This window comes from Monodon monoceros, unplaced genomic scaffold, assembly GCF_005190385.1.
Source record: "Monodon monoceros isolate NGI ecotype Baffin Bay Population unplaced genomic scaffold, NGI_Narwhal_1 Super_Scaffold_12, whole genome shotgun sequence".
NCBI classification, from domain to species: Eukaryota; Metazoa; Chordata; class Mammalia; order Artiodactyla; family Monodontidae; genus Monodon; species Monodon monoceros.
The window spans coordinates 32,497,433-32,524,310 of record NW_021703768.1 but is presented as its reverse complement, the minus strand read 5'-3'; the positions used below and the strand labels follow the sequence as shown (position 1 = coordinate 32,524,310).

Genomic DNA, 26,878 nt, shown 5'->3' with positions numbered 1-26,878 from the left:
ATTTCATAAGAAAATGAGAATACATACACATGCACACACATGATTTAAATCTGTTATCTTAGTGGAAGGAGCAGGGTGGGGGGCTGTGGGATGGGAGATGAAGTAAGTTATTGTCAGATTTCTATTTTGAACTTGAGGTAAGCTCGTTGGTGTTTATTACATTATCAAAATAAACAAATAATGGGGACCACAAGTCATGCACGCACCCAAGTTTATAACTTGGCACAAACAAGTTATAAACTAAAACCTTCACTTAGGATGTGAATTAGGTGAAAATCTACGGCACATTTACTTGATCACACAGTGTGTCAAACAAAGATACGCTCGTGACCACAGTGGGCTACACTCAAGTCTCACCTCGTTGGGTCAGGTTAAAAAGAATACTGACACTTCTTTTTCTTAAGTAGTTTTCAGCCAGGAGTGTGAAGTTAAAAGTTTCTTGTGAGTCTTGAGCTACTTGCCAATCACACCAGTTTCTGTGTTTACAAAGTGTCTTTTTTCCGGAAAATCTTAAAGAAAAAAAAAAAACAAAAAACACCACACAACAATTTCAGGGTTTACATTTTTGTCAATGCAGATATGTATCCCTGAATCCACTGAGTACCCCTGAGACACACTCAGTGGCTTTCAAACTATGTTCCACACAACAGCATCGATCCGTCACCAACAAATACCAATGACGAAAATATTGTTTCAAAAAATTTGACCTATGCGGTTAAATGTGTAATGATGAATTGCTGACTTCTCCTCTTGGGTGGTGAAAACTTTCCTTAGTTTACTTTGGATACCCTTAAAAAGGTAGAAATTAGGTAGACCTAGATTACCACATGGAACTATTTTCATATCAAGATTCACCATTAACAGCCTTTCTTATCATTTTTATGCTACATTGTCCTTTAACAAAACTCAGGTAGAAAGTATTGTATACCTGAGACCACTTGAAGATTTCTTCCTGACCCTGGCAGGTGGTTTGAAAATATTTGTTCAAATTTTCTGTAACACTGTCACAAGTACCTTAAACAAGGAAGAATCCGTCACTAATGTAACCAAAGCTCACTTACGATTCAAATAAAGTATAGCTTTGGGAAGGCTGTTTAGTCAAGCCAGTGTCGCTCCCGGGATCCCAAGTACAGGTCAAAGTCTTGAGGTCCTGGGTTTCACAAGAAAAGTCCTTGGGCTCTTCAAGCACTTCTGTCCGTACAAGGAAAAAACAGATGAAAGACCTAGCTGAAGCTCTTTATCGAAAGACAAGTGAAATGGAAAGTTCTCTTTGGGGTCTGAGGCCACAGAGTTGCTCTGAACAATGAAAAGATTACTTCAATGGGGGCCAACCCATCAGCAGCTCCAGAAAGGCACACTGCGGGTACCTCATCTTGGTCCCTACTCTTTCCTTCCCTGGTGCTTTGCTGGGGTATCACCGAGGATGGCAGACGTGTACTGCATGTGGTCTGCACTCTGTCTACCTGATGAAAGTTGTAGCTCCAGTGCCTGCTAGCAACATTCAACAGTACTGCTACATGCAGACAGAGTGAACAGAACAACGAATGAATGGGGGGTCAGCGTTGCTTGGTGTTTCATTGTAGATGCCCTGGATTACAGGGAACCTGGGCTGTGCTTGGGATGCCGGGAAGCCAGGTCTGGGGACCCTGCTAAACTCAGCAGCTGGAGGCTGAGAGTTCCAAGAAATGTACGGGCGGCCAAGTCCCCGAGGCACCGCAGTTCTCGGAGGCCACGCCAAGTGGCACAGGTGACCAAGCGTCTGGGAGATCAGAAACAGCCTTTGGCAGGGGAAGCAGGGAGGGAGGAGTTGCAGATACCGCCCCACCGTGCAGGGGAAGGGAGGCCACTGGGTGAGCACACTGAGACCTACAGGGAAAGTGAAACGCTGCCTTCTCTCCCTTCGCCATCACCCATGGAGGTACCTGACACCTCTGCACCCAGTTAAGAACAGCAGCGGCCTCATCTGTGGAAGTCCTACTGCGTGCGGCCACCATACCGGGGCGGGGCCCTGGCCGTATGCAGTAACCCTCACAACAGCCATTACTGGGCCCATTCATAAAGGAGAACACTGAGCTGAAGAGGCTGGGAAACTTGGCCAAGAAGGCACTCCCAGCCGTGGCAAGAAGAGTCAAACCTGGGTCTTCGGCCACCACCTCGGCTGTCTCTCTAGGGCCATCCAGCCTGCAGCCCCTCTCCTCCCTCTCCCAGCCTGCAGCCATTCCAGCATGGCTAACGCAAAGCAGGACATCTTCCCAGTGGTCCAGGTCATGACCTGAACTTTCTCCCGAACGCTCTTGCTTCCTAGGAATAAAACTGTCAGTAAACTCAAGAAAACAACAGGAAATCTGACAAGTATTGCTTCAGACTGTCTTTGCCAGAGTCTCTCCTAGAAGACTTGGGAAACAAAAGAAAATTGAGGCCACGAGTGGAAACGTTTCCTTGTCTTCTGGGAAAGGAAATTTGATCTATTCCACAGGAAATGGGAGGGGGGCACAGAGATGTGTACACTCACTTGAGACAAAGAGAACGATGCCTCCCAAAACACCTCCCTGGTCCACCTTACAGAAGACATTTGTCCCTTTTTCCCTAATAAAAGACACATTCTTCAACTCGAATGCAGACACACTTCGATCAAGCTGTTCTCCATATATCTGTACACCTTCCAAATAACAGGATATGTTATCTTGATGGATCCTAGAAACGTAACAAATGGTGACGTTGGAGCCTTCTTCCACCAGCTTATCTTTAGGGAAAACAAACAATGGATCATGTCCAAGCATATTCTGTGCTGCAAGATAAAAGAAGACAGCTCAGTTAGACTTGGACACAAAAGTCAAACCAGCCCCCTCCTGCCTCACTCTCAACAGATAACTTTAGCTTTTTCTGCCTCCTGGAGAAAACAGGAACCTAAAATTTCTACAGCAAATCTATAAACTTTGGTGTGTGCAAAACAATCCTCTGTACCATCACTCCCACTGTCGCGATAATACCACTGCTCTTGTTCTTACTATGTAGACTGCACCATGACTGTCGCTCTGTGGATGATCGTGTCATTCCTGCTTATAGGTTATTAGGACAGCAGTAGCTGCTCTGTACTAATCCCAGCCATGTGGGAGGCCCTGTGTTAAGTGCTTATGTATATTCTCTCTTGTCATCCTTACCACCTTACAGCAATGGGGTGGGCAGGACTGAGCCCAAGTTCACTCACCCAGCAAGTGGCAAAGCCACATTCACACCCACCAGGTCTGCCCAGCTCCCAAGCCACGTGTCCCTCATAATCTCTGAATTGTCCTGTAGATCACTCCTCTTCCACCTTCTCAGATGCCATTCACCCAAAGAGCTCCTTTCATTTCCATCTTCCGTCTGTGTGGCCCATCAGCACATAAGAATCCTCAGGTCTCTGTCATTTTAGGCAAGCTCACCATCCTCCATGCCTCCCTCCAGCCTCCTCTCCACCCGCTCCTCCACAGTCAGCCTCCCCCAGGACCTGCCTGTGCCCATCGCTCAGCTGTCAATCACCCCCTGCTCAGCTAGGCCCCTGCAGTCTGGCTGCTGGCCCACCAGGGCTCTCTAAAATTGCCATCACTAAGGTCACCCAAGTGGAGTGGCCTGGGTGTGGGATTTTGTTTTAAGGTCCCCAGGTGATTCTATGTGCAGCCATGGTTGAGAATCAGTGCTTTGGGGATTAGGAATAATCAGCCTTGAAAGAAATCAAAGAAGAACATGAAAAGATGGAAAGATATATCCTGTCTTGGATTGGAAGAATCAATATTGTCAAAGTGACTATACTACCCAAGGTAATCTACAATCCCTATCAAATTACCAATGACATTTTTCATAGAACTAGAACAAAAAATTTGTATGGCTACACGAAAGACCCCAAATAGCCAAAGCAATCTTGAGAAAGAAAAATGGAGCTGGAGGAATCAGGCTCCCTGACTTCAGACTGTACTACAAAGCTACAGTCATCAAAACAGTATGGTACTGGCAGAAAAAACAGAAATATAGATCAATGGAAAGGGATAGAAAGCCCAGAGATAAACCCACACCTATAGTCACTTATTCTATGACAAAGGAGGCAAGAATATACAACAGAGAAAAGACAGTCTCTTCAATAAATGGTGCTGGGAAAACTGGAGAGCTACAGGTAATAAAATGGAATTAGAACATTCTCTAACACCATACACAAAAATAAGCTCAAAATGAATTAAAGACCTAAATGTGAGACCAGATACTATAAAACTCCTAGAGGGAAACATAGGCAAGACACGCTTTGACATAAATCACAGCACTATCTTTTTTGGTTTCACTCCTAGAGTAATGAAAATAAAAACAAAAATAAACAAGTGGTACCTAATTAAAGTTAAAAGCTTTTGCACAGCAAAGGAAACCATAAACAAAATGAAAAAACAGCCCTCATAATGGGAGAAAATATTTGCAAATGAAGCAACCAACAAGGGATTAATTTCTAAAATATACAAACAGTTCATGCAGCTCAATATCAAAAAAACAAACAACCCAATCAAAAAATGGACAGAAGACCTAAATAGACATTTCTCCAAAGAAGACATACAGAGGGCCCAAAAAGCACATGAAAAAATGTTCAATATCACTAATCATTTTAGAAATGCAAATCAAAATGACAATGAGGTATCACCTCACACTGGTCAGAATGGCCATCAAAAAGTCTACAAACAATAAATGCTGGAGAGGGTGTGGAGAAATAGGAATGTTCCTACATTGTTGGTGGGAATGTAAATTGGTGTAGCCACTATGGAGAACAGTATGGAAGTTCCTTAAAAAACTAAAAATAGAGCTACCATATGATCCTACAATCCCCCTCCTGGGCATATATCCAGAGAAAACCATAATTTGAGATACATGCACTCCAATGTTCATTGCAGCACTATTTACAATAGCCAGGACATGGAAGTAACCTAAAAGTCCATTGACAGATAAATGGATAAAGAAGATGTGATACATATATGCAATGGAATAGTACTCAGCCATAAAAAAAGAATGAAATAATGCCATTTGTAGCAACATGGATGGACCTAGAGATTATCATACTGAGTGAAGTAAGCCAGACAGGGAAAGACAAATAACATATGATAGCACATATATGTGGAATCTAAAAGAAAAAAAAAGACACAAATGAACTTATTTCCAAAACAGAAAGAGACCCACAGATACAGAAAATAAAAACTTATGATTACCAAAGTGGAAAGGAGGGTGGGGGGAAGGGATAAATTAGGAGTTTGGAATTAACATATAAACACTACTATGTATAAAATAGATAACCAACAAGGACCTACTGTATAGCACAGGGAACTATACTCAATATTATGTAATAACCTATAAGGGAAAAAAATCTGAAAAAAAAATGTATAACTGAATCACTGTGCTGTACACCCAAAACTTACAGGATATTGTAAATCAACTATACTTCAATAAAAAAAAATTTTTAAAGGAATAATCAGCTTTTCTTGAGTTAGTTTGGAGGTTATAGTTTTGATAAACCTAGTCCACTGTACGAAAGTTGTTGATAATGTTGTTCTTTCTTTCTCTATTGCTACCTTTTTAATCTCTATTTTTTCTGTTAAGTGTGTCTCTCAGCAATAGGATGTGATGGTTAAGAGAATGGCCTCTGGAGCCAGATTGTCCAGGTTAGAATTCTGGCTCTACCACTTCGTAGCCTGATGACTCTGCATGGGATTTTTTTTTTTTTTTTTTTTGCGGTACGCGGGCCTCTCACCGCCGTGGCCCCTCCCACAGCGGAGCACAGGCTCCGGACGCGCAGGCCCAGCGGCCACGGCCCACGGGCCCAGCCGCTCCGCGGCACGCGGGATCCTCCCGGACTGGGGCACGAACCCACGTCCCCTGCACCGGCAGGCGGACTCTCAACCACTGCGCCACCAGGGAAGCCCTGCATGGGATTTTTTTAAAGCTATCTGTGCCTCAGTCTCCTCATCTGTGAAGTAGGGATAAGAATTATATGTATTTCATAGGGCTGATGTGAAGATGGAATTAATACATATAGTGCCGAAAGCAGTGACTAGAATGCAGATTTGATTCTATTATTAGTATTAAATTAATCATTGGGCCTCTCATGAGTTAACATGCTATCAGTTTGAATGAATAAATTTGCATAAACACTTAGCTAAGGAATGGTTCTCTTGACAGGAATTTCAGATAATCTGTCAATGTATATAGTTGAGAGCACCAAATGCCAGTGCTTTACAACTAACCTGTAGCTTAGCTGAAGCATAAGAAATTGTGCAAAATGCTAAATTTTAATAACAAAATAATCAAAATTAAGAGACCTTTTAGTAATTAAACATAATTATCCATGATTTCTCTCATAATTATCCATGATCTCAAATGAAGAACTGCTTCCAGTTTTCCATATTTCCCTCCCTTGTCTCTACATTAGGGGTTGACAAGCTATGGCCCATGGGCCAATTCCAGACACCATCTGTTTTTGTAAATAAAGTTTTATTGGAACACAACCACTCATTTATTTACACTCTGCCTATGACTGCTCCCATGCTACAATGGCAGAGTTGAATAGTCATGACAGAGAATGTAGGGTTGTAAAACCTAAAGTATTTCCTATCTTGCCCTTTACAGAAAAAGCTTCCCAAATTCTGCTCTAGATGAATACACGTTTTGTGTTGTTCTAATAAAAACATATGTACAATTTATGTCCTGTTTTGTTCACTTAGCATTCTATAATATACACACTTCACACCTATGGAAAATGAATACTAAATTGTCTGAATTTGCATAATTACCTCAATGAATAAATTCAGAGGGAAAATCCTTAGACCTCTGTCTCCTGGTGGCAAGTTTCACACCTATGCTTTTTAGACCCAATAGGAGCCAAAGAAAAATAATGCTGGTGTCTACCCAGAGTTTCTCAACAGGGACTTCCACTATTTGACTACTGGTCCCCGAGAAATATTAGATAGTAAACCCCTTCACTCTTTTATCACCTCACTTCTTACCATCTGCTTCCTCCCATGAACTCCAGTTGCTCCAGAACCCTGGCTTGGGAATCCTGGCGTCATCCACCATACTCCTCATTCTTATAAAGTGTGCCGCGCATTCCAGAGGGAGCTCGGATTCCCAGCTCCAATGCAGGACTTGGTTCCGCTTCACAGTGGTGCTGTAGTTCCCCTAGAAATAAAGAGAAAAACTTGGAAACATATAGCCGTGTGGTCCTGGGAAATGGCTTGGCTGGACTTATCCCAAAGCACACACCTAAGAGTCCACTGTAACTCCAGGATATGGACAAATGCAGTCTGTTCTCAGCCAGCCAGCTTCCGAGCTCTGACGGCCCAGCAAGGAACCAGCCTTGGCCTCTTGCCTTTCGAAAACTTGGCTCCCAACCCCTCTGGGCCTCCAATTCCAGAGGGCTCAAGTGAGAGAGAAAACAGAAGCTACTGGAGTCTTGGGGGAAAAGATCAGAGAAAGAAGGTGTGCACACAGTGCTGGTCACAAGAGCGTGCTAAGAAGATTCTTGCACACTAGAGAATTAATTGAGGCACCCTTTTAAAAATAAGCAAGATTGATGAGAATTTTCTAATATTCATCAGATTAAGTTGGCCAAATCTCAGTAGTGGCAGTCCTTCATGGTTCCCAGGAATTCCACTGTCTCCCAGAAGTCAATAGATGGCTCCCAATGATTGCTTTGATTTTTGTTTCTTGTCTTTTCAGATACGGTGGCCACATGGACCATCGCCCCTCCCTTGAGCGCTAACCTTCAGAATCTTTAGTCCCCAGAGATGTCAACCTCATGGGAACGTCCTACACTGTGCTCTTGGGAAGCTTGTCCAAGTTGTACTGTAATTTGCTTTTCCCACACAGCGTTTAGTCTTAATCTTTCTAAGACAGTGGTATTTTCATTCTTTAACGCAATAAACTTCAACAGCTCCTTCTACACCTGACCCTGTCGTCCAAGGCCATTTACAGTATGACTCCAACTGCCTCTCCCTTGCAGGACTCCTGTCTCCAGACACAGTGGTCCGCCCCACACTTCGGGAAGAGCTGTATGCTTTACTCCACAGTACTTGCTCACGCGGCGTTCCGGGTTTCGCATCCCCAACTCTCCCTCTGAATTGGGAATTAGTCCCAACCTTCAAGCCCCTGTTATACCCCATCTTCTTCATGAAGTCTTTCTTGCTCTTTCCTCTGGTTTCCTCCCATCCCCACCTCTGCCCGAGCTCCCCTGCATACTGGGAGTAGTTGGTGGCATTTCATCTGTGGTTATGCCTCTGGCTCAAGTATGGCACCCAGAAAGCGGGGACTGGGCTTCATTCTTCTTCGTGGACCATAGCTCCAGGCACCCATGCTTTCAGTGGGCCCCTCAGGACGCCTGCTTTCTGCACCCACAGCTGGGAGACAGGGACAACAAAAATCTTGCCTTTCCTGTGGAAAACTGAGTCTGCATCCATTTTTCTAAGGGCCAATGGCAAGTCCTACAGTGAAAACAAGGGGGGCGGCACACATATCACACGCAACCAGACTCGGAGGCCTTCCTCCACCTGTGCCTTCCCCTCCCCAGGCCGCCAACCTTAAACAGTGGCCTTGGCCGAACCAAACACAGCCCCGGAAGGAGAAGCACTTCGTCCACCTGAAAGGCATCTAGTCATGCACGTCCTTTCTCACGCTAAGCAGAACTCCCATTTGTAAAACATTTATATTATTTCGGTTTATTGTATTCCTTTATCCCTAGATTACAAAACACACTTTTTTTTGGCGGTACGCGGGCCTCTCACTGTTGTGGCCTCTCCCGTTGCGGAGCACAGGCTCCGGACACGCAGGCTCAGCGGCCATGGCTCACGGGCCCAGCCGCTCCGCGGCATGTGGGATCTTCCCGGACCGGGGCACGAACCCGTGTCCGCTGCATCGGCCGGCAGACTCCCAACCACTGCACCACCAGGGAAGCCCCAAAACATACATTTTTAACTACAAGTTCTGTGGTCCTGATCCATGCAACACTTACTATTTAATACGAGCGATCACAGGTACCTTTTAATTATTATTTAAGAACCAATACCAAAATAAATAAATAAAAGGACCTCTGTCAGTCCTGGTGACCTCACTGTAATGTCAACAAGCCGCCGGCTGGATTTTGCCTCCCCCATCTCTTGGGAATTCGGCCACTTCTCTTGTCACCACGGTCACCACCCACTCCAGGCCCCTCTCCTCTGGACCGACCCCACTGCTTGCTTCCATTCCAACTGGTCACACTTCACCTCCTCCAGTTCTCCCAACTTCTCTCCACTGTGTGGCCGGAGTGAGCTTTCTTTAAGACTTCCAATCAGAGCTCATCACTCTGCTTCTCACCGCTCCCTAGATATAAAACAGCATCTGGGCACGACCCTCGGTGTGTGTGTGGTCTAGCCCTGTCCTGCCCACCCCACATGCCCCGCGCTTTCAGGCCTGAAGGCTCCCAGCCCCTTTCACTCAGGACCTCTGCTCACCCCAGCTGGATCTTCCTGGGACATTCCTCCTCACCCTCCATGCTAAATTAGCTTCTAATCTTCTTTCCTATTTTGGCTCCAACTGCCCTTCCTCCAAGGTGCTGGAGAAGGTCAGGCCTAATCTCACCCCACAGCCCCGTGTCAGCGACCTGCACTCCTCACGCCTGGGATACTCTGAATTGTGTGATCATCTCCTTATTTTTGCTCAGCACTCACAGCCCCATGCCTGGAATAATGCCTGGACCTGAGCCCACAGTCTAAAGCTCTGTGCTGAAGGATTTCATCCGTTCATTACTATGCAGTGAGCTCTGTTTTTCCCAGACACTCTCTGTGTGGATTCCGTCTAACCACAAGTTGTGCTTTGTGGTCTTTATAGGCCCATTGTGGAGGAGATAAAACTTTTCGTTGAATGCATCAATTCAGCAACTTTTAAAAATGTGATGACTGTGTCTGGGCTGTTTTCATTCATCCAAGTGGCAAGTTTAATTGGGCCCTGGCAGACATTAGTATGTTACAAAAACCTGGCATTTACACAGAAGTCCAACTGAGATCACTGATTCATTCCTGAGAAGTGAGCTCATCCCTCACTGACTCGCGCTCCAAGCCTCCTTCCAAGCTTGAGCTGCTACTCTACTCTGCCTTCTCCTGCCATTGACGGAACCATAAAGCAAGCGGCTGGAGAGGCTGCGGGCAGAACCCTGGCCAGGGTGAGCACGTAGTGCAGCCTGAGTGGCCAGCGCCGGCCAGGAGGCAGCTCAGAGTCCCTGGTCCAGCTGTGACAGCCTCGGTCAACATGCTTTTCCTGTGGCTTGTTTGGGAACAAAACAGTCTGAGGCATGAGTGAGGGTGCATTACAGGGACCTGCCCTATGAAAGGGAGATCACGGTCCAGACGGAAGCGACCTCTCTCAGCTGCTTTGTCTGACCCTTAACTGAAGGGGGACCTTATGTCTGTCCTTGACTTCAGGCCTGCGAGGTTCAGACAAGGGCTTCTCTTGGCATCGTCTGTTCAGGGACACGTGGAGACTGATGACCTGGGAAGACTGCATGCGGCTGTCACCCCTGTGGGGGGCCCGGGGCTCCAGCCAGAAACAGAGCTGCCTTGAGAGGGGCAGTTCCCTCCTCTGGGTGTGGCAGGTCCTCCACCACCCAACCCCAGCAGGAAAAGGGAGAGTTCTGTGTGGACACGGTCAGGGTGAGGCCGTCTCAGTTTTTCTTAAATTGTCCTCTTAGCGTTGTTCTGTTTGTCCTGGACTTTCTCAACTGTGCTGTAAACAATTCAAGGTCAAAGGTGTTTTTTCTTTTCCTGTTCCTGACATCTGGCATAGGCAGGTATGATCATCTTTTGTCAAATGAATAAATGACAGGAAAAAGAAGAAAAAAAAAAAGCAGCACCACAAACCTCTCTGTGCCTTAGTTTTCTCCTCTGTTGGGATCAGGCTGGCCTGGGTGTTATGGGGACCGTATAACCGACAAGGCAAAACTCTACCCTCAAACATCTCCAGCCTTGGTAGGTTACACAAGGAGGTTTCACCAGCGGCTTTACCTTGAAAAGAGAACTACCTGAATCAAAGGTGTAAACAGATACGAACAACTGTCTGTTCACATGTTGTTATTTTCTCTACTATGAAAGCAGAAAGAAGTGTCTTTTAGAAAAATAAAGAATGGGATCAACTTGGTCTATGGTTAATGTTACTTTCGCTAATGGTGTTAAGTGCTAGTTTTCCACGAATTCCTCCAGCTCTTCTCTCAAATTTCTTTTCCTTAGATAATTCTTAGCCTCAATATGACCTCTGCTCGATGTTGTACTGGGTCCAAATCAACAACCAGTGTATCCATGAACGATACAAAAAATAGGAAAATACAAAAATTATTAGCATGAGGGGGATGGTGGGAAGATGGGCTGGCGGTGGGGAGGGAACAGCTGTACATAAGCGTTGCTGTTGTTTAAAGTCAGAACACCAGGGAACACAATGCAAGTGCTTCTTGGATCTGTGTCTCCTGGCCTGCAGAACTAACAATAATAAACTAAGTTTGGCCTCAAAAAAAAAAAAAACCCAACACCGAACAACTCTCATGGTGGGAAGCTGCCCTTTGAGGGGTGGAATTCTAGACCTGGTATCAATCCTAAATCAACAGTCAGAATGATATTTAACTTAGGCCACTCACTCAGATCTCAAATGCAGTGATGGATAAGGAAAGTAACTGGAGCCTTTAAAGCTAGTAGCCTTTATGCTTCGCTAAAGGAACTAACCACCTGGCTCCCTGTACTCACGCCTCCAGCACCTGAGAGGAGAGTGGCCGTCCACTAGCAAACGGAGGTCCCCAGTAATGACACAGCACTGTGTTGCCCTTCCCTCCAACACAAATTCTCTGTTCCCTTCAGTGGGAAAATATCTCACTGTCCTTCAACATCCCATGCTAATAAATGATCATGATGTGGGCATAGATTATTAAGGTTCCCTGCACCATAAATGGTAATTGAAAGAAACTACCAAAGTTTGTAAAGCAATTATACACCAATATAGATGTTAGGAAAAATAAATAAATCAACTACCAAAGTGCCCCAATGCACTAGATGGGGAAGCATCACGCAAAACAGACACAACCATGATTTAAACCAGACAAGTGAAAAATCGATCCCAAATAATTCAAAGGCAAAAAGTGTGTGAAATTCAGGACTTTCTTAATTTAATTTGTGGTAGAAAAAGCCACATATGAGGCAACAAAGGACACTGTAAGTTACTCTCCAACATGGCCCATGGAGAACCTCTTCGCTGATTAGGGCAGAAAATGCTAGAATGGTTTATTCCTTGCATCTCAGCATAGCATTAGTAAAGAAACAGCCTGCGAGCCACAGGGGCATGAAAAATGTTGCCAAACTCTTACATCTGATTTAGGAAGATCTCTGGTGGACAGGGAAGGAAGAAGGAGGAGGAATAAGGTGATTGATCTTCATGGATTTTTGGAATCCAGTATTCACAAGGACAGACCCCAACAGCTTCCACAGGGAACAGAGCAGAACTGAGAAAATGATCTGATACGTAGCACAGCCCATCCAACCTACCAAACCAATACTGTCATGTTATTTTGTCCGGAACCCTCTTTTTTTTTTTTTTTTTTGCGGTACGCGGGCCTCTCACTGTTGTGGCCTCTCCCTTTGCGGAGCATAGGCTCCAGACGCACAGGCTCAGCGGCCATGGCTGACGGGCCCAGCCGCTCCGCGGTGTGTGGGATCTTCCCAGACCGGGGCACGAACCCGTGTTCCCTAGCATCGGCAGGAGGACTCTCAACCACTGCGCCACCAGGGAAGCCCTGTCCGGGACCCTCTTAACTAAAAACACAGAAATGTGATTATTTAGAACAACTATTCTGAGTTGCCCAAATATTTCCATATTGGGATTTGGGGGGATGTTATAAAAGATAAAACACAGTGTCAGAAAAGGATTTTTAAAATATTGAGCGAAAAAGAAAAATACTTACCACCCAGATGACATTGGATGTTTTAAATCTACTGATCTGTATCTGAAAAACCATTTTCAATTCCTGATGATAAGCGAGGCTGTGGACAGTCCATTGTAAATGCAAACACTGACATGTAGAATTGACAGAAACTTTCAGCGATTCAGGAGTTAATGGTAAAGGTTCAGATAAGACTGAAAGGCCAAAACAAGATATGAAATAACATTTAATAGGAGTATGATTGAATAGTCACAGATAATTAAACTGTTCAATATCATCATTGTTTAGCTGTGGAAATTATTGCTCACATATACATTCTAGAATTAGACACTTTGAAAACCTGGAGGGAATTCAGAAATCACTCAGCAGATAAAGAATTTAAGACCTAGATGAATGAAATGACTTGCTCAATGATACACAGCAAATTAATAAATTGATAAACAGTTTCACAAGACAAAAGAATGCTCTATTGAACAATCTAAATGGTTCAGAAATTTGTAATAAGGTTGAATAAAGAAAGAGGACATTTTGCTATAAATTTCAAGAGGACTTTTTGCTATAAATAAAGAAAGAGGACTTTTTGCTATAAATTTGCTATAAGAGGACATCTAAAATGAAAGTTTTCTTTTTGGAAGTCAGTATTTCATAGTTTATTAAGTAGCTATAAAGTGACAGCAAGTTCCATCTCTAGATATTATTGCTTAAATCTCCATGCACTGAACTTAAAACACCTCTGGCAAGAATTCACTGGACTCTTCGTTTGAGACTAGGCACTTAGTGTGAAATAAAATAATTGTGACAAGGTTTCTAGCTCAAGGAAGTAACCTAGCTGGAGAGACACAACAGACTCGTAAGAAGTAATGAGTCATTGCAAGTTTAGAATATTTAGTGGTGTGATAGAGTCTGTCAAAGAGTAGAGATTCAAACACGAAACAGATTTGCTGAGGTCAGTGAGCTAGGAAACAGCCCAGAGAGAGGATGGGGCCTGATGGAGCGAGTGAGATCACTGCTAATTCTTGGAGAAGAACAAAGCACCACTTTTTACATAAGCAGAGGAAATGCTGTACAGATTCAAAAGGAATTGCGTATTGCCGAATCAACCGGTTTCACTCCCTTCTGAGGGAGTCTAAAGTAAACTGGGAATGGTGCAAAGGTACTGAAAAGATTAAGACTGTAGAGAAAAAACAACTGATAATTGATGGTCCATGGTGGAGCAGATTTCATCTTTTCAGCATTCATTTTTCTAGTTCTTTGGGGGTTTCCCCTAGTGATCTGAGACCCTCTGGCACCTAGTTTAAAAGGCAAGAGAGTATGTTCTTTTGAGAATAAAAATGGAAAGAATCTCTAATACTGGAAAAAAATGTTCCAAAACTGCCATTCTACATGTGCTATTTTTCTCACAGAGAGGTAAAAATAACAGCGGCAAGATTGAACACGTACTATTTACCAGGCACAGTGCTAGGTGCTTTACATACGTTGTCTCGTGTAATGCCCACTGTAAAACTCAGACAGTAATTTTTTATAGATGGGGAAACTAAAGTTCAGTAAGCTTAAATGATTTACACAAAGCTATATGGGATTTAAGTATAGATCTCTCTAATACCAAAACCTTGCTCCCCTTTATTGCACTGCCCGCCAACTGTTAAGGCAGGAGCATCCTGCCCAATCAAAGGTCACATGGAATGGAATGTCTGAGAAGTATGCTGCATGGCTCCCACCATGTCCTGCCAAACTCAGGGTACAAATGAAAAGGACGGGGCTCTGGACCCAGCCAGATAAGCTGAGAAGCATTCCTGGTAGATATAAGCATGAAGTTTTTCATGTGAATGGTCCACATGGTAGACAGGTTCACGATCCAAGTAAAGCATTAGCCTCAGAATTTATTTGAAAAAATCTCAGAAAATTCATTCTGTGGAAGTTAGGTTAACAAGAGTGTCCATAAAATCCAAGTTATTAGCCATCAATGAGTATCTTCCCAAAAAGATACCCATCCTTTGTAATATTTTGTAAATGCGGTGCTGGGGATGGCTAGAGTACCAATTAAAATCTCAGTATGGACTCCCATGACCTTGGATTTGGCAGTGGGTCCTTAGATATGACATGAAAGCATGAGCCAAAAAAGAAAAAAAATAGATCAATTGAACTCCATCAAAATTAAAAACTTTTGTGCATCAAAGGACCTTGTCAAGAAAGAGAAAAAAATCTAAGAATGGGAGAAAATATTTGCAAATCACTTATCTAGCATCCAGAATATATAAAGAACTCTTACAACTCAACAACTAAAAGACAAACAACTCAGTTTAAAAAATGGGCAAATGACTTGAATGGGCATTTCTCCAAAGAAGATGTACAAATGATGAAAAAGCACATGAAAAGATGCTCAACATCATTAGTCATTAAGGAAACGCAAATCAAAACCATAATGAGATACTATCTTACACTCACAGGATGGCTATAATTTTAAAAATGGAAATAAGCATTGCGAGGATATTGAGAAATTAGAACCTTTGTACATTGCTGGTGGGGACGTAAAATGGCTTTAGCACCGTAGAAAACATTTTGGAAGTTCCTCAAAGAGTTAAAATCACCATATGACCCAACAATTCCATTCCTAGGTATATATCCCAAAGAATTGAAAGTAGAGGCTCAAATACTCGTACACAAATGTTTGTAGCAGCACTATTCACAATAGCCAAACGGTGACAACAACCCAAATGTCCATCAGCAGATGACTGGATGAACAAAATGTGGTATATCCATTCGATGGAATAAGGAATGATGCTACAAATTAGGCAAACCTTGAAAACATTACACTAAGTGAAAGAAGCCAGATATAAAAGGTCTCATACACATAGTATGATTCAATTCATATGAAATATTCAGAATAGATAAATCCATAGAGAGATAAAGCAGACTGGTGGTTGCCAGGGGCTGAGGGAGGGAGGAATAGGGGATAATTGCTTAATGATTACAGGCTTTCCTTTGCGGATAATAAAAACGTTTGGAACTACATAGAGGTGGTAATTGCAAAACATATTCAACGTATTAACTGTCACTGATTTGTCCACTTTAACCATAAACTGATTAATTTTGTTACATGAATTTCACCTCAATAAAAATTATTTTTAAAATATACATGATCATGATAAAAATGTTCAAATAATACAGAAATTGAATCCCCAGCATCCTACCAACTCCACTCTCACTCCATTGCCAAGTTCAAATCATGTATGTTTTGCTTGACTTTTTTCCATACACTTAAAAAAATCATATTGAACTATGCACTCCATTTTATATTTTTTAAAGTACTTACACTATTTTTAAAAAGCTATAAAGAGAAGTAAAACTAAAATGTTAACAGTCATTTCTGGATGGTGAGGTTGAGTGATTTTAACTTTCCTTTTTATGCTTTTCTGTACTTCGTGAATGTTCTTTAGAAAACACGTATTACTTTCAGAACCATATAATATGCTAGATATTTTTTTTTTTTTTTTTGCGGTACGCGGGCCTCTCACTGTTGTGGCCTCTCCCATTGCTGAGCACAGGCTCTGGACGCGCAGGCTCAGCGGCCATGGCTCACGGGCCCAGCCGCTCCACGGCACATGGGATCTTCCCGGACCGGGGCACGAACCCGTGTCCCCTGCATCGGCAAGCGGACTCTCAACCACTGCGCCACCACGGAAGCCCTAGATTTTTTTTTAACATCTTTATTGGAGTATAATTGCTTTACAATGGTGTGTTAGTTTCTGCTGTATAACAAAGTGAATCAGCTACATGTATACATATATCTCCATAGCCCCTCCCTCTTGCGTCTCCCTCCCACCCTCCCTATCCCACCCCTCTAGGTGGTCACAAAGCACCAAGCTGATCTCCCTGTGCTATGCGCTGCTTCCCACTAACTATCTATTTTACATTTGGTAGTGTATATATGTCCATGGCACTCTCTCACTTCGTCCCAGCTTACCCTTCCCCCTCCCCACGTCCTCAAGTCCATTCTCTACCTTTGCATCTTTATTCCTGTCCTGCCCCTAGGTTCTTCAGAACCTCTTTTATAGATTCCATATATATGTTAGCATATGGTATTTTTTTTTCTCTTTCTGACTTACTTCACTCTGTATGACACACTCTAGGTCCATCCATCTCACTACAAATAACTCGATTTCGTTTCTTTTTATGGCTGAGTAATATTCTGTTGTATATATGTGCCACATCTTCTTTATCCATTCATCTGTTGATGGACACTTAGGTTGCTTCCATGTCCTGGCTATTGCAAATAGTGCTGCAATGAACATTGTGGTCCATGAGTCTTTTTGAACTATGGTTTTCTCTGGGTATATGCCCAGTAGTGGGATTGCTGGGTCATATGGTAATTCTATTTTTAGTTTTTTAAGGAAGCTCCATACTGTTCTCCACAGTGGCTGTATCAATTTACATTCCCACCAACAGTGCAGGAGGGTTCCCTTTTCTCCACACCCTCTCCAGCATTTATTGTTTGTAGACTTTTTGATGATGGCCATTCTGACCTGTGTGAAGTGATACCTCATTGTAGTTTTGATTTGCATTTCTCTGATAATTAGTGATGTTGAGCATCCTTTTGTGAGTTTGATGGCAATCTGTATATCTTCTTTGGAGAAATGTTTATTTAGATCTTCTGCCCATTTTTGGATTGGGTTGTTTGTTTTTTATATTGAGCTTAATATGCTAGATTTTAAAAGAAATATTAAGATACCTGGTTCACTTCACTACAATGACACTGCAGAATGCATAATTTAGTCTTCTAAATTTACACCAAAAGGCTGAGCCCCAGTTATCTTTCCAGTTTTATTCCCCACTGAAAGTTAATGAATTGGCATTCTGATTCTTAACGAGTTTGGGCAGAGTGAATCATGTATCAGGCCCTATTCACTCAAAGGTAAATGAAGTAAGTTGGAATTCCTGAATGCTCAAAGCCCAAACATGGTGGTCATATTCTATTGTTATTTGGCTAGAGGTTTTATCTCCGTTGTGAATAAAATGTCTCAATTCTCTAGTTAGAGGCAACAGCTGTTATTCATTCTCTCCCTAAACCTGTGTCTTCCAAGCCTAATACAGTGAACTAGAGGGAGATGGGGAGAGATGAAAGGGCAGATCCCTTATGGAACGGGGGAAGTTGTTTTAGTAGCCGTGGAGCCATCAGCACCAGGAAAGCAGGGTGTATGCAAAGTCACCCCACCTTTCCTAGCCCTCATTTCATCTTGCCTGTATGGTCGTTCGTTGCTGTCAGTCTCACTCTAGATTCAAATTTCCTGCAGGACAGAGGCGGAGGCTTATGCACCTTTGAACGAACTCTTGTCCCCAGAACTTGGCATGACGTCTTACCCACAGCAGATGCGGATCTCAAATGACAGATCCAGCATCACCATGATATCAAGTGCCTGCCTGACAAGCAGCCCCTCACTAATAATTCGTCCTTCCTGGCACTCTCTTCTCCCCAGGGCTGCTTTTCCCACCCAGCGTGTGAGCCCTGATCTCAGCGTGCTGTCATAGCCTGTTCTGTGTTTGTCTCTCCGCAGACTGTGAGCTGAACACGGGTGGGACTGAGTCTTACTCAGCACACTGGAACCAAGACCGTAACGTACCTCCCACGGTATAGACACTTCATGGCTGGTTGCTGAATGAGTGAGTCACCTACAAGTATCAACTTTACTTCTGGAAGCTCTAGAAGGCTGCCATATGACGCTTTAGACAAAAGGGGAATTCTTTATATTGACATATGCTCTTGGTGAGTGTTGAGTGACTCAGGTACTCGAGAGACAGCAGTCAGAAATAACTGGGTGGAAAGCAATCTAGGACATCCTTGGGCAATAGCAGGAAATGCCAAGGGAAAGTCAGAGAGATAAAGGAAATTGAGGATGAGGAAATTGAAACTAAGAAAAGGGGAGTGACTTTCCCAAGGCCACACAACCCAACCAGAACCCAGGGCTCTTGGCCCAACTCTTTAATTTATAACGCTGTACCGGCGTGTGGCCAAAAAGGGCAGGCTTGGAATCAGACAGACCTAGATCTAGTCACAGACTGTCCTCCTATTTTCCCCAACCTGTTTCTCTGTCTGGTCCCAACAACACTACTTAAGGAAATAAACCGTGGCCCATTCGTAAGATGGGATACCATGCAGCCATTAAATATAATGTTATTTCTAGAAAAACTTTTAACATCAAAGGTAAAAACTCTCATCATATATTGTATTAATTATTTTGATAAGTATATACGAAAGTAAACTTATTAAAGTATATATACTTCACTTTAATAATTTACCTGTATACACTTTAATAAGTGTATATAGTATAACTTCCTAGTATATATATTTATATTACATATAATATATATACTTTATACTATATATACTGTAATAACCATATATACTTTACACTAGTTATACTTCAATAAGTATACTTTATATATAAACTTTATACTATATACACTTATTAAAGTATGTATAGTATAAATACTCCCAGTGTACATATAGTATAATTTTACCTCTATAAAAAAAACCCTACACATTTATATCTCTTTCTCTGTCTGTGCATACATACGCACAAGAGACTGGAAGAAAATACATCCAAATGCTAGTCATGATCTCTGGCTGATGGAGAGTGAGCCCAGGGCCAACAGGAAGTGAGCCTGGGCTCTGTCTCATTGGACAGGAGAAGCTAGGTTACCCGAAAGGGAGTCTCAGGCCTGAGCCTGGCTGAGTGATTGAGTGAGAAGCCCAGTGGTTTGAGTGGACATTTAGTAGGTACTGGGTCAGATGCAGCAGAAATCGAGACAAGAAATCCAAGCAGTTAAGGTGAGGACAAAGCAGGATCACTTCGCAAAGCGGGTATGCTTAGCTGAGAAAGCTGGAAGCAGAAACAAAGACTGGTGGAGAGAAAAACAGGTAAATGCAAGTCTGATCTAAATAAAGGAAGCTGAAAGGGTGAGCAACAGAGCTTGCCCTGAGAGCAGAGTCCCTTGTAAGTAGAAGGCTCACAGTAAACACTTGTCAGATCAGATATGGAGACTTCACTAGGGAAGTGAGCTGGGCCAAAAGCTTAGGGTTAAACACCTGGGTTAAACACCTGGATTCTCTGGAGAGCCTGGAGTTGGGGCCCTGGGTCTGTCTGGGAATCAGGAGCTCTAACTGAGCCTAGACATTCTTATGGTACAGACCACCCACTCAGCCCCAGTGTGTCATGCCTAGATTTTAGCAAGTAAGATAGATGGAGTGAGGGGTATCGATACTACAAAAGAGGAGTTCTCCTAATTTCCACCTTTCAGCTCCAGATTATGGAAGAAACCAACAATCAAACTGTGATTTTTAAGAACCCATAAAAGTAGCACCTTCTCATGTGCCCTGAACCTAATAAAAAACTAAACCCAGACCTCAAGAATATCAGACAGAGAATTGAGCTCTTATCAGAACAGAATCTTCCTTTTATTTCCAAATAGCTTATCACAGAGTTTCAAGGGAAATGGATAACTTCTATGGATATTTCTTGCAAACATCATTTTCATGAATCCATGGACAGGAATTGTGTGAGTAATTACTAAGAGCATATGCCTGTACCCTCTGTTACAAAGGGAGTATACAGCAAAGAATAAATGCAGAAAGAGGAAAAGGTAAAGCTTTATAAAATACAGGTAAAAGCAACACAAACTTTATAAACCCATAGAAACTCTCTCAAGTTTGAATCTGTCTTCAAACTAGCTCAAAGTGATAAAATATGCATAAACATTTTAATGGTGTTGAATTCTTACTGACTTTATTTACAAAGTTGATTTATGGCCAAATACCTTCGCTGTGGGAGGAGCTAAGAGACAAATACTATTTCTTTACCCATAAACAGCATTTCAGCACTTAGCATATTATCTTGCAGGTAACAGCCTGTCAACGAACGCAGTTGTGGCACAGCCCAACTTGCTCTAACCTTGCAGCTGACACTGGACACATAACCCATCTCTACCCAGCAAGTTTAGAAGGAACTCCTCTGGCAATGGCCATGGACCATATATTGATCATGACATTCTCTGGGATTAGATTCACTGACAAGTTACCACTGACCAGGAAATCAAGGCTAAGGTATAGCTTACTCCATTGAGCAGGAAATCAAGCTTAAGGTATAGCTTACTCCAGTGACCAGGAAATCAAGCTTAAGGTATAGCTTACTCCATTGACCGGGAAATCAAGGTTAAGGTATAGCTTACTAAAATGAGCCATCAAGATTAGGAAGCTCATGACTAAGGTAATCACTGCTACTTACCAATTCCAAGTAATTTTCAAAGAAAAATGACCTGTTGATTTTTCTCCAAAGTACCTGTCACCTTGTTTTTTTTCCCCTAGGTGATTTTTTTTTTTTTTTTTTTTTTTTACTGTTCTTTCCACTTCTTACCTTCACTTTCGTAAGTTCTCAAGGACAGCAATGCCAAGAGGAATGTTGTCTGAAAAACTGCAAAGAGAGCCATAGGTTCTGGTTTTCTGAAAAAGATAAATTGCAAAGAAGGGAAATTTTATTTAATTTTAGCTGTGAGCAAGTTTCTTTGAACCAACTGTGGAAGACGATGGCATTAAGGTTTCCGTTCTTCTCTCCCCCTTATGTCCATACCCCCGTCACTGTGAATTTGGAGTCCCCCCTCGCCCCACAATGAGGCAATTTCCCTGCTCCATCTGACTTGCTTTGGCCCATAAATGAGGCAGAAGTGATGGTAGGCCAGCTTGGAGCCTAGGCCTCAAGAGGCTTTATGTATTTCTGCTTGCTCTTTTGTGTTTCCACCTTTGGCATGAAAAGAGCATTTCTGGGCTATTCTATTAGACCCAGGAGGAGGACAAGAAACCTGAGGCAGAGCTGAGCCCCTGAGTTGCTCCAGCAGGGGCCAGCCTCGGTCAGCCAGCAGCCGGCCACGCCCCAGCCCAGAGCAGCTGTTCCCAGATGTGCCACTGAGTCTGTGTGGCAATAGATAACGATCCACCAATCTCTTCAAACCAAGCAAAGGTTGGTGAAGAAAGACAAAGCAGAGAAACAAAAGTTAAATATTAAAAAAACAGTCACAGAAGAGCTACATTTGAATGAATTCCTCATGGGGGAGTCATCTCCACCCTGCCCTGTCTCCCTCCTTAAAATGTCACCTGAGAGAAATGAGCACTTGACACCGAAGAAGACAGGCAGAGTTTCATTGTTCAAGATAATTTCCGGTTTTCCTTGTCTTAGAATAGGGTTGTGAACTACAGGTCAAAGAGCTTCACTGACTCATCAGGTCCTCAGACCATTGGACAATCCGAGGGCACACAGAATAAGCCTGGATGGCCTCAAGGAGGCTAATATGTTCATTTCATAAGAAACGTTTAGTCAGGGGAAGTACTGAATTTCACTTTTCTACTTCAAACTCTGACTTATCATGGAGAGAAGCAAAGAAAAATTCAAAGTCATCTTTTGCCCCCATCTAGTCCCCTTGGGCTTCATCAAAAGCTCAAAATTCCATGAACCAGATCATTCATTTTCACTGCCCACACCCTCCATTTATTTCCTTTAAATGGTATTTTACAAGAAATGGGGACGACAGTGAAGACAGGAAGAGGGTAAACCAAACCATTCAATTACTTTGGGGTGGTCAAACCTGCTTACGTAGGAGCACAAGTCTTCAAGTGACAGCTTTACTTCCTGATTCTTTAAGCACTGCTTTCTGCTACTTCAATTTTTGGCAACAGGTCATCCATACCGCACTGAAGTCTCTACTGGCAACTTCAGATAGGGTCCTATTACAACTGCATATCAAAGCTGGGGGAAAACTGACTCAAGAGAAAAGATCTTCTGCTGAGAACCAAAGGGGAGGCAAAGGAAAATGGCACAGTGAATTGTCTGACACTCACTGTTCATTCAAATATCCATCCAATCCTGGTCTACGGCACAGGGTCCCATCCTCCTGGCACTTACGTCACCCAAGGAACACAGGAGCCACCACCATGAGGAGAGCTCATCCTTGCAAGTCAAAAGCAGGTGATTCCAGGAAATCCAAAAAAGAGGGGATATATGTGTACATATGGCTGATTCACTTCGCTGTATAGTAGAAACTAACACAACATTGTAAAACAACTATACCCCAATTAAAAAAAAAAAAAGCAGGTGATTCCGGGGGTGAGATGGACGCTGCCTCATGTCCTCTGCACGAAAGGGCTATTTAAGATGTTTGTAAAAAGGTGGAGTTTTAGTAAATCAAATATTTTACATGTCACAAAAATTAAACAAGTCATGGGGCAGAGAAACTTAAAACTAGAAGTTAGCGGCCACCTACCAATTAAAGGTAACCAGAAACTAAAGAATACAAGTTGTCATATAACAAAACTGAAAGATAAGAGTATTTACGAGGGATGTACTTCTAAGGTCTGAGTATCTCAGGACAGTCTTTGAGAATCACCAGGACAATCCTGTCTGAAGCCCTGCCCTTTCCCACCATCTCACATATGGCAGGTTGTGAAGCTGAGGACCTTCATTCCAGCAGCCACTTAGATTTCCTGGTTTTCCTTTCATCAGTTCTGATGGGCGTGGTTTTACACATGCTGGACAGGTGGTAGCCGTGACCCAGTGGTCACTGCCTGCACAGAACAAAGTGCTTATTTCCAGTGTTGTGACCGGGCAGCCACCATCCCGATACTTCAGGCTCCAGACCACCTCAGGACCTTTTGCAGAAGGACTACGAGTCCTAGCCTTGTCTGAGATCCTAAAATCAAAACAGTTCATCAAAACCTGCAGAACAAGAGTCAGCAGATGGGAGAACCTCTCAGAGACCCCTGTGGAACCCACTTTGGGAAATGCCCTATGAACAGATTTCCTGTAGGCACAGAGCCTGATGCTGCTGGAAAAACACAGACACCAAGGGCTCTGGGCCAGCCTCTTCCAAGCCCCAGGTGACCGCTGCACAGCCCACGTGGTTCCCCTCCACGCCTCCTATGTCAATCCTCCTCGAGTTATCGGACTCTGAGTGCATCAGCTATTTCCCTGTGAGACCCCCAGTAACAGAGTGAAAAGCCTGGAGGTGAGGGAGTGACCTGTGCAGAGATCCTGAGGTGGCAGAGCGCTGGGCATATAGTCAAGGAACAACACGGAGCCGGGTGTTGGCACGGGCGAGGAGGTGAGCGACCGGGGCAATCACAGGGCATGCGGCGAGGCAGAGCAGACAGGGAAAATGCTTTAGAGACGTCGGCTTCTACTCTGAGACGGGAGCCACTGGGTAGTTTTAAACAAAGGAGTAACACGGTCTACCTTATATTGTACAGGAAGGACCCCGTATTGAAGACATTGAAGGGGGCAAGAGTAGCATGAGGGAGTGCAGGTGGAGGTCACGGCCATAGTCCAGGGGAGACTGATGCTGGCTTAGACCCGGCGGGGGGCACGGCAGTGGCCATGGGAACGGTGATGAAATGGGAGAAATTTTAAAGATAGAGCTGGCAGGGTGTGCGGGGTGGTGATAAAGTGAGACATCGTGGATGGCTCCAAGAATTTTGGCCTGAGTCCCTGGGAAAATGGAATCACCATTCATGGAGAAGCAGAAGAATGATTTAGTGGGCTGTATCAAGGACCCAACCTGCGAGATCTCAATTTGAAATGCTCACTTGATATCCAAGTGGAGATGTCAAGTAGCTAGCTGGATACATCATGTGGAGGGGCCATGGGAGGGGTCGTGGCTGGGGGTATAAATCCAGGCATGCCTGGTGCATACAAATAGTATTTAAAGCCATAGGACTGAAAGATCTCCAAGAGGGTGTACAGACAGAAAAGAGAAAGAGGTCCGAGCACATAGCTCTGGGGTGCTCTACACCCTACAGTACTCCCCCTTATGCAGATCAAAATGAAAATCCAAGATTAGGCCAGGCTTTCCCCCATCACCTCAAGGATGAGGGCTGGTGAGTCCCTCAGCACCAGGCGGCTGCTTGGCACGTTCCCCTACAGATGCTCAGGGTGCACCAAGCAGGGTTTGGTTTTTCCTCTGAAGCTCTGCTTCTGACCCGAGAGAGGCTACCCAGCTCTCCCATTCATTCAACAGGCTTTCTCTCTCCACGACCATGAGCAAGGAGCATTGCCACGTCCACTTTCCAGTAAGAAAAGGAAGTCTGGGAAGTACGAAGTGGCAGAATTCAGAAAGGAAAAATACTTTCCTGCCCCATCTGCATGACATTGTCCTTTCCCAAATCTGTTCTCTCTCTTTTTTAAAAAAATTTCCCCAGTGTTTTAAAATTGAGGTATAGTTGAGGGAATTCCCTGGCGGTCCAGTGGTTAGGACTCAGCACTCTCACTGCCGGGGCCCAGGTTCAATCCCTGGTCAGCAAACTAAGATTCCCACAAAGGTGCACAGTGCGGCCAAAAAGAAAAGAAGAAGTACAGTTGATTTACAATATTGTGTTAGTTTCAGGCATACAGTAAGTTTATGTGTGTGTGTGTGTGTGTGTGTGTGTGTACACAGAGAGAGATTATTTTCCATTATAGGTTATTACAAGATACTGAATATAGTTCACTATGCTACACAGTAATTCCTTGTTGCTTATCTATTTTATATATAGTAGTTTGTATCTGTTATTAGGATTATGGGATTAACAAATCCAGACAAAATCTGTTCTTGATTTTTATTTTTCAGATCTCCATTTTTCCTACCCAGACTATGAGCTGCTTGAGGACAGTCTACACCTTATTCCCCACGTCTGTCACAGTACCAGAACGCAGTTGCTACCCAGTCAATAGCCAGTAAACGAACAAAAACTTGTACCAATTTTCTTGCATTCTCTCTTCCTTGCTTTCAATTTTATTTATTTATTTATTTATTTACTTATTTACTTATTTACTTATTTATTTACTTATTTATTTACTTACTTATTTACTTATTTATTTACTTACTTATTTACTTATTTATTTACTTACTTATTTACTTATTTATTTATTTATTTATTTATTTTTTTTTTATTTTTTTTTTTTGGTGGTACGCGGGCCTCTCACTGTCGTGGCCTCTCCCGTTGTGGAGCACAGGCTCCAGATGCGCAGGCTCAGAGGCCATGCCTCACGGGCCCAGCCGCTCCGCGGCATGTGGGATCTTCCCGGACCGGGGCACGAACCCGTGTCCCCCACATTGGCAGGCAGACTCTCAACCACTGCGCTACCAGGGAAGCCCTCAATTTTATTTTAATTAAAATAGATTCTTTTTCAGGCCCTTCTACATTTTCTGTTGCCAAATGTTGCCGAATTCATAGTCTTTCATTGACATTCCTTCTCTGGAGGAAAAAGGGAGGAAAGAAAAGAAAAATTACCCACTCCTTTCGTAGAACCTCTCATTCAAATCTTGTCTCTTTGCAAAAAGAAGATGCCTTTGAATATCCCTCATGTGTAATACTAGAGGGATATTCAAATATCTACTACATGTGTAATAAAAACTACATGTGTAATGAAAACACAGCTTTTGAAAAATCTGCCCCTCTTCACCAGCACTTCTTGTTCTGCCATTACTGAAATATTTATTCCTGAGAAGTTTCCCCACCTCAAATAATCCCCATGGGAAGCAGCTTAATCGATCACTTGCTTCCCAAGAACATGGGTGTGTTTCCAAACTCTTCAAAATTGGCTGGGTGCCCCAATGATGTCATATGCAAATACTATTTTAAAGAAGAAGCTGTTCAAGTAGGACACGGGATCCGTGTGTGTACCTTGTGAAAGAGTTCTATGTGGCAGTACAAAGAGTTGCATGCCACTTCCTGGAGGATGCCCACATCTTCCAGGTTCTGTTCTTTTTTTTTTTTTTTAAGAGCCCTGCCATTTGTCTTTCGGAGCCCCTTTGAAAGGGCCTCCACCGTTACAGCATAGGATTGATTACCCACAAGGTTTCACCCCAATTCCACCACCCCTTCCTCCTTAAGTATCCATCACTCGGAGGCAC

General features: G+C 43.3%; 1 protein-coding gene across 10 annotated transcripts in view; it reads right to left on the bottom strand.

Annotated features, from left to right (window-relative positions):
* The window catches only part of OSMR (oncostatin M receptor), a 72,248-nt gene that overhangs the window by 38,314 nt on the left and 7,056 nt on the right, over positions 1–26,878 (bottom strand). For 6 of the 10 annotated variants that reach the window (XM_029218081.1, XM_029218075.1, XM_029218082.1 and 3 more), the window contains exons 2-7: positions 21,358–21,443; positions 12,971–13,143; positions 7,008–7,179; positions 2,513–2,788; positions 1,062–1,191; positions 358–509 (exon numbers count right to left, since the gene is read on the bottom strand). In XM_029218081.1, coding sequence (XP_029073914.1) covers positions 358–509; positions 1,062–1,191; positions 2,513–2,788; positions 7,008–7,179; positions 12,971–13,143; positions 21,358–21,430 — 976 coding nt within the window. In that variant the 5' untranslated portion in view covers positions 21,431–21,443. Of the gene's footprint in view, positions 1–357; positions 510–1,061; positions 1,192–2,512; positions 3,780–7,007; positions 7,180–12,970; positions 13,144–21,357; positions 21,444–26,878 lie in introns of those variants that run through there. The other 4 variants (XM_029218080.1, XM_029218077.1, XM_029218078.1 and 1 more) reach the window with 4 other exon arrangements.